Here is a 7,237-nt window from a genome sequence, read left to right as displayed (position 1 = left end):
GCACGGCCAGGCGCGCCCCACACTCCGGGCTCACCCGCCCAAGGCCCACCTTCTTCTACTCCACCCTTACCACTCTGGGCGCATACCTTAGAGCCGCTTACTATCCCCAACATCAGCCTGCGGAGCAGGTTTGCTGAGTAAAGCCCACCGCAAACACCCAAATCTAGAAAAAAGGCTGAACCTGGTGGGATATAACAAACGAAAGCTCACTGCACCCAGCCTGCTCAAAAGCAGATCTGTGGTCTGCTGCCCGCGAGGGTGCTGTAGGAACCAAGAACTGGGACCCCAGGGCCAGCACTGGGCCGCCCTGAGCCTCGTGTATTAAGAGCTTTGCGAGGGGGGAATAGAGAGCTCCTCTCCGCACTTTCTAAAGATGTGTGATCTTAAGAAAAAAACAGAGCTGTGATTCTCTGCTTTCGGGACAGCTACAGACTCTTCCTGGGGGGCTGGGTGGGGGAGAATCACGCGGTTTTGTTCTTGACTCTCTTTGCAATAACTTTCAAATCTAAAAGTTCATTCTGTGCGTTGCACAAGTCTACCTACAGGCGTGCCAAGGTGGTTTGCCTTGGGATCCCTGCGAAGGCCTCTGCAAAAGGGCTCCTGGGATGCAGATGGCCTGGGGTCGGGGGTCTGCTTTCTTTTAAATCTAAATTAGAGCACAAGAAGCCTCTGAATGTAAGATCCTCGCCTCAAATTTAAATTTACCTTCCTCCACACATCTCATAGGGGGAAAAACAAACAAACAAAAACAGAATTTCATCTTGAGATTCTGAGTCTTTTTCTTCCTCAGAAGAGACCAGGCATCAAATGTGGCCAGCCCTGCACAGAGCTGGCCTATAATGCAAACGTTATGGATTGGATAGGTTCAGTCTGTGAGTCTTCAGATACCATAATGTGTGCACTTACCATGCTTTAAAAAAAATTAGTAAGCAGATCTCTACTGCAGCCTGCTGACCCAAAGCATTCAAATTACGTGGTAGATAAGCATCAGCTATAAGCAGGGCTCACGGTCCCATCTGTACTCGCCAAGACTAGCCTCGGATTCTGTAAGGAACTACAAGTTGAATGTAATCAGCAATGAAAGCCTTAAAATTCGAAAAGGGATGCCCTTAAATCACCCAAATTGTTTATTTAGTTCTGTAAACACCCAGGTACTTTCATCTTTAAATCTTTGAACCACATACTCTGCTACTTTGTTGCCAAGTTGACAAACTCTCTTGCCCTTGAGTTATTTATTTAAGCCAAAATTCCGGTCAATTTGCCTTTGCACTCAGAACTCAGTTGTGTAATTCCTGGACTCACTTTTACCTTAAATCCCAGAACTATCACATACAATTAATTCATGTTCTAAATGCAAATGTTTGTTTATCCAGGGCTTCTAACACCTTTAAACAGATAATCTCCTCATCTCTTTTTGCTGTTAAAATTGGAAACTAGAGACTGGCCCTGCCTGCGTTGTTTCCATCACAGTCTAACGTGGCGTTTGAGCATATTTTTTTTTGTACATTTTGCTGAAAAGTGAGCAGAAATTAACTTGAGAATTTCAAAAACCAAACACGTTAAATTATCTTAGGGTGACTAAAACTTCAACTTTAAAGGGTCTTTCTGATCTTAAAGATAGACAAAGCTTGGGCCTAGAATTACCCAGCAAAGCAACGGTTTTCATTTGCCGTCACTAAAAAACAAGTTCTGAGCAGCGGATGTTTCTGACTGTGGCGGCATGGCATCCTGGTTTTGTTAGGCTTTTTTTTGAAAGTACCGTTTAAGTAGGTCCTGTACTGCGTTCAGACTCATCTATACGATCTTTTTCCTTCTTAACAGAAAAGAAACTAAGAAAGGGACAATTCGGCCAATTACTTAGGTGGCTTTTCTTTGAAAATTAAGCATTTTATTTCTGGAAAACCGCGTAAAAATCTTACATTAGAATAGTACAATAATAATTGCCAGTAAAATTTACAATACTCCTTGCAAAGAATACGTAGTAAGTACAAAATAAAAATTCCGCAAGTCCATTATGATACAAAACACAGGTTAAAAATAGGAAATGATAAGTCTCGACTTGTTTCTTGTGTAAACATGTTAATCATTTTTTCCTTTCCATGAAAAAGTATACCAAACATGTGTGAACAAATAAAGGCGTTTCTTGGAGACCTTTACTGGTTTTGCATAAGCTGCATTTAAACATTACTGATTTTTTTTTTTTAACGCCTGAACCTGAGAATCTCTATACTTCAAAAAGGCTTGGTTTTGATGATTTTGCTTGGTTTTTCTCAATTTTTCAAAAGTCAAGGAAGCTCCTAGTGCCAAGACAGGGCGATTCCCCTCTCTCCCACCCCAAGTCAGGGTTGCAGCATAGGGCGATTTTGCATAAATAGATTGACCCTCTCAGCCAAACTGCGCGGCGCCCCCGCTGTCGCCCAACACGGTCTGGTCCAAGATTCCGAAGTGGCGAAAATGGGGGCGCGAGGTCGCCGAGGGCCGGGAGGGGCGAACAAAACCAACCCCCCATCCGTAGAAAGGAGCCGGGGTCCTACCTTCACTCTCTCCCGCGCGCTAACGGCGTTTCTAACAATTGGAAATCCTAGCAGTAAAGTTCTCCACACTGGACAGCGCAGTCCCTTGGTGCAGAGTACCCAGCGCGGCGGACGACGACACGGAGGAGGCAGCAGCCGCGGCGGCGACCACCAGCGAGCGGGTGAGCGCGACGGCGGGACCCGCAGCCGCTTGCACGGCGCAGCCTCCGCCCCCGGGGCCCGGTGCGGTCCCGCTGGTGGCCCCAGGCGAGGCGTGTGCACCGGCGGTCGCGGGACCCCGAGTGCGCCCGATGAGGCTCTCAATGGAGAAGGGCGAGCGTGCGAGCGCTGCGGTGCCCGGGCCTCCCGCCTTGACTGCGGCCGCCTGCAACGGGCCGGGCAGGGCGGCGGCCAGCGCATGCGGCCGGTAGCCGAAGGCGGTCCGCGCCAGCTCGGCGGCCGCGCCGGGAGGAGGCGGCGGCGGCGGCGGTGGCGGGGGTGAGTGCGGGTGGAAGGCGGCAGCGGCTGCGGCGGCGGCGGCAGCGAAGAGCGCGGAGGGCGGCGCGCAGGGCGGCAGCTGCAGGCCGTAGGCGCAGCCGTAGGCTCCATAGCCGCAGGCGGGCGGCGGGGGCGGCGGCGGGAAGAGCGCGGCGCCCGGGTCCCCTGCGCTCGCCGCGGGCCCCGCACCGCGCAGCAGCAGCGCCTCGGCCGCCGCGTGGGGGGCGAGCAACGGCTGGCGCTTGAAGCGCTTGCGGCGCCGCAGGAAGCTGCCGTTGTCGAACATGTCTGCGGACTCCGGGTCGAGCGTCCAGTAGTTGCCCTTGCCCGGGTTGCCGGGCTCGCGCGGGATCTTGACGAAGCAGTCGTTGAGCGACAGGTTGTGACGGATGCTGTTCTGCCAGGCGGGGAACTTCTCCCGGTAGTAAGGGAAGCGACCGCTGATGAACTCGCAGATCTCGCTGAGCGTCAGGCGCTTCTTGGGGCTCTGCAGGATGGCCATGGTGATGAGCGCGATGTACGAGTAGGGAGGCTTCACCAGCGGGTTCTTGGAGCTCCCGCCCCCACCCGTGCCCGCGCCCGCGCCCACGCCACCTCCCGCGCCGCCTCCCGCTCCCGCGCCGCTGCAGCCGCCCGATCCGGCCCCTGGGGCGGGCGCAGGACCCGGAGGCGCGGGGGACGCGGCAGGCCGCGAGGCCAGCAGCAGGTCTTCGTCGTCGTCCTCTTCCTCCAGGTCCTCGAGCTCGTCCTCCCCGGCGTAGGAGCGCCGCCGCCGCTGGGCCGAGCTGGGCAACTGGGACCCGCCGCCGCCCTCGTCGTCATCGTCCTCTTCCTCCTCTTCGTCCTCTCCCTCCCCCACCACGTCGATGTCTGTCTCCTCGGCGAGGCCGGAGGCATCGGACATCTCTGTGCTCAGGGTCATAGCTGGGGCGGCGCGGTGGCGCGGCGGCACATAGGGGCACCGGGCTCCCGGCTCTCTGGCCTCCCCAGGCCGACCCCGGAGCGGCGGACCCGGAGCGAGGACGCCACGCTGCGACGGGCGGCTGGGGCCGCTCCGCGCCGCTACTTGACGAGCCGGGCTGCGCGGGGTGCCTGCGCTCCCCGGCTCGGCGTGCACGGGGTGGCGGGCGTGCTAGACTTGACCTTTTCCACTGCGGTCCCTCTAGCCCGGTCAGTCCAGGAGGGGTTGGCTGGACCCTGGCGGGCCAGTCGGTGTCGGGCGCCCAGAGGGGCGCGAGACGAGTGAGAATCTAGAAACAGAGCTCGGCAAGGCCAGGGCTGAGTCCAGAAGAGGGCGGATCTTGTCTGGGCTTATAGCAGAAGGGGGCCTGTCACATGGTGTGCACGTCAGAGCGCGGCCCAGGGAAGGAAAAGAAAGGCGAAGGAATCGGCGTGCAGGGGGAGAAAGTTCACCCGCAGGAGGGGCAACAGCAAGAATTGGAGACTGGAGCCCACTATTTCTTCCCAAGGTATTGGATATCCTGAATCACAACCTAGCCAGGTGCGAGCGGGACCCGAGGGCTACAGGAGTTCAAGCCCCCAGCCTGATTCTCCCGAATTAGTACTCAACCCTAATCTCAGAAGCGCTCGGGGGCGCTTCGATTGGACGACACGGTGGCCTGTAGGAGCCATCCCACTGGGGGACAACTGCTCTACGTGTGAGGTGATCCCTGGAATATTGAGCGAGGGAGTCTGGTGGGGTGTCTCAGCTCCCCTGGATTGGGCCAGCCTCCGCCTGTGGAATCTGATGAGAAATCCCCCCATTTTGAGCACGGTAATAATTGTTTATTGACCCTTTAACCCTTTCCCTTCGGTTCTTCTCCAAAGACGTTTGTTTTCCGCCATCTGTTGATAAAAATGCGGCTAGGCTGGTGTTTTGGTCATTTATCTGCAATTGAATGCCCTAGAGACTTGACAGCTAAACTAAGCCACTCTAATGAGAGTATCTCACAAATTCCATGGGAATAGAGCAAGTAATGGTTCAATGAGGAAAAGAAATGGAAAACTGTAGTGAAAACCCAAATACACTCACACAGAAATACATAGCAGCAACTCAAAAAAAAAAAAAACAAAAAAACAAAAAACACGGTTGGGATGTTAGGGAAAGGAGCGCTATACTTTTCAATAAAAGGTATGTTCTAATGAGGTGTGAGCGTTTCACACTACTCTCTAAACACTGAAATAATTATTATAACTTACACACGGTGCTGCTCGGGAAGAATTGCTAGTAGAAAGGACAGCAAAGATGTACTTTGAGGTCAACTTTTTTGAATAATACGTTAAATGTTTCTCATACTCTTTACAAAAAAGTAACGGCTTTTTAAATTTCAATATAGGATGCAACTCCTCTCGATTCATTTTTCTTCCCAGCTAGTGGGGATAATTCAAATATGATTCTGTTTTAAGAATACCTGTGTTTACCACCAGCTAAACGTATTGTTCTGGCTGGCGGGGGGAGGGGGGGAAATACGAATAATTGTGTAACCCAAATTCATTCTGATAGCCTAGCTTTCTGGATGCTCGCATTTCCTGACATGCTTCTATTTCAAATAGGGAACTTTGCCTCACAAGTTTAACTTTCTGGGTAAAATGGCCATTTGCCAAGAACTGAATAAAAAATCAATGGCTTTCTCCAGGAACAATCTCAAATGCTCTTGGGTATGTCATTGTATCAACCAAGTGTTTCTTACTTCCTGAAATGACTTGTTCCAACTGGTATTCATCACAAAATCTCAAAAATAAACTGTTGTCCCATCTAGGACTTCTGTGCAAATCAGGTTTCGTTCCCTCCAAAGGGTAACCACCAGTTCCACTTGTAAGTGGTCCGTAAAGCCTATTAGAGATCTTTGAAAGATCTATGAGAATGTCTCGCGCTCTGAACGCGTTGTTTTTCATTGCCTCTTGTTTGATGTATGACTGGACCATCTAATTATTGTAATGGGCTCCGATTAACCTGAGCCAACATTAATCAGGCAGCGAGTGCTTTGTTGATGCAGACAGGCGTCCTTACCAAGGAGTCCACTTTTACATCGAAAGTTTAAGTTTCATAAGTGCTAGCCCGATATCTAAATAAACACCATGGTTCCCCCCCTGCAGCGCTGAGGGCTGCTGTGTAGAAACGTATTTGAAGATGGAATACAGGAAGAATTGTTCTCAGACTATTAGTAACGTTAGAGGATAAATTACAGCCGTCTCTCTGTTCAAGATTTGCAGCATCTTCAACTTGTCTGTCCTAAAAGGGTCTGCGAAATGAGAGCTTACTTTGTAATATCGTCCCTAAATCTGTCCCCAAAGGGTTAAAGGGCTCTTCCCTGAAAATGTTTGGGAAAACGTGGTAAGTTACCTTAAGGTCACTCGGGGAAATGTGGGGATTTGCCGGATTTGACAGACCGCCTAAACACATTGGGATCACTGTAGAGGCAGAACATGTTAACAGAGATTTGGGTGAGCTTCACTAAAGCCCCGCCTTTGGGCGCTCCACCAGTTTTGCTTTCTTTAAGGTAGCTATTACCCGGAACCCCTTAGCTGTTCAGTCCAGAAATTTCTGAGCCTGGAAATCTAGTTCGCGCCTTGCTCATCCTCTTTCGGCCCACCTTCCTGGTTCCTAGCTCTCTGAGTCTCCTGGCTCCCTGGCTTCTCTCCCGGAGAAGCCCGTCCCATTCCATTCCATCCCCTCAAGCTAGTACAGGGGCCAGAACTCTTTCCCAGAGGGGGACAGGACAGTCACTTCAAATCAAGAGCTAGCGAGCAACTCCCACCCAAAGCAGCTGGTGCTTGTCCTTGCAATATGGGAGAACGGCAGAACTGCCCCCTGGTGGCAGTGTGGAGCCCTGCTGTCCCTCCGGTTGGCCTGGACACCTTGGTGGCTAGAAATTCTCCAAAGTCAAAAGTGCCTGGAAGGTTCCAGATCTAGTAGTCTCTCTCCTCTGAGTTACAGGGTCTGAGGCCCGCACGCAGACGTTTCCTTGGGCCTCGACTTTATCAGTTTTATTCCCACAGGTTGTTTGGGTCAGTGGCCTGAACCCCAGAGCTGAGGTCACAGGATTTAGCACCAACTTTGGGAAGAATGCTCTGCCTCAACTCACTCAGTCTTTGTCACAGGCCCAGAGGATTTTTTTTGTTTTGTTTTGTTTTTTTTTTTTTTGAGGAGAAACTCGGGTATATAAACTCAGAAGGCAAGAATTATTAAATGTCTTGCCTAAATTTTATGTCAACTTGTTGCAAGC

The 7,237-nt window shown here is 51.7% G+C and overlaps 1 protein-coding gene across 1 annotated transcript; it reads right to left on the bottom strand.

Moving 5' to 3' along the window:
* Window positions 1-1,874: 1,874 nt before the first annotated feature.
* Window positions 1,875-4,295, bottom strand: Foxd1 (forkhead box D1). Its single transcript, NM_134337.2, has one exon. It carries the CDS (start codon window positions 3,931-3,933, stop codon window positions 2,566-2,568), a length of 1,368 nt encoding a protein of 455 aa, NP_599164.2. The 5' UTR covers window positions 3,934-4,295; the 3' UTR covers window positions 1,875-2,565.
* Between the last annotated feature and the right edge of the window lie 2,942 nt (window positions 4,296-7,237).

This window comes from Rattus norvegicus, chromosome 2 (assembly GCF_036323735.1).
Source record: "Rattus norvegicus strain BN/NHsdMcwi chromosome 2, GRCr8, whole genome shotgun sequence".
Classification (NCBI taxonomy): domain Eukaryota; kingdom Metazoa; phylum Chordata; class Mammalia; order Rodentia; family Muridae; genus Rattus; species Rattus norvegicus.
The sequence above is the reverse complement of the archived record's forward strand: the minus strand, read 5'-3'. Positions and strand labels throughout refer to the sequence as shown.

Excerpts from the sequence above, each read along its gene's own strand:
- Foxd1 (NM_134337.2), bottom strand. The coding sequence starts at position 3,933 with ATGACCCTGAGCACAGAGATGTCCGATGCCTCCGGCCTCGCCGAGGAG.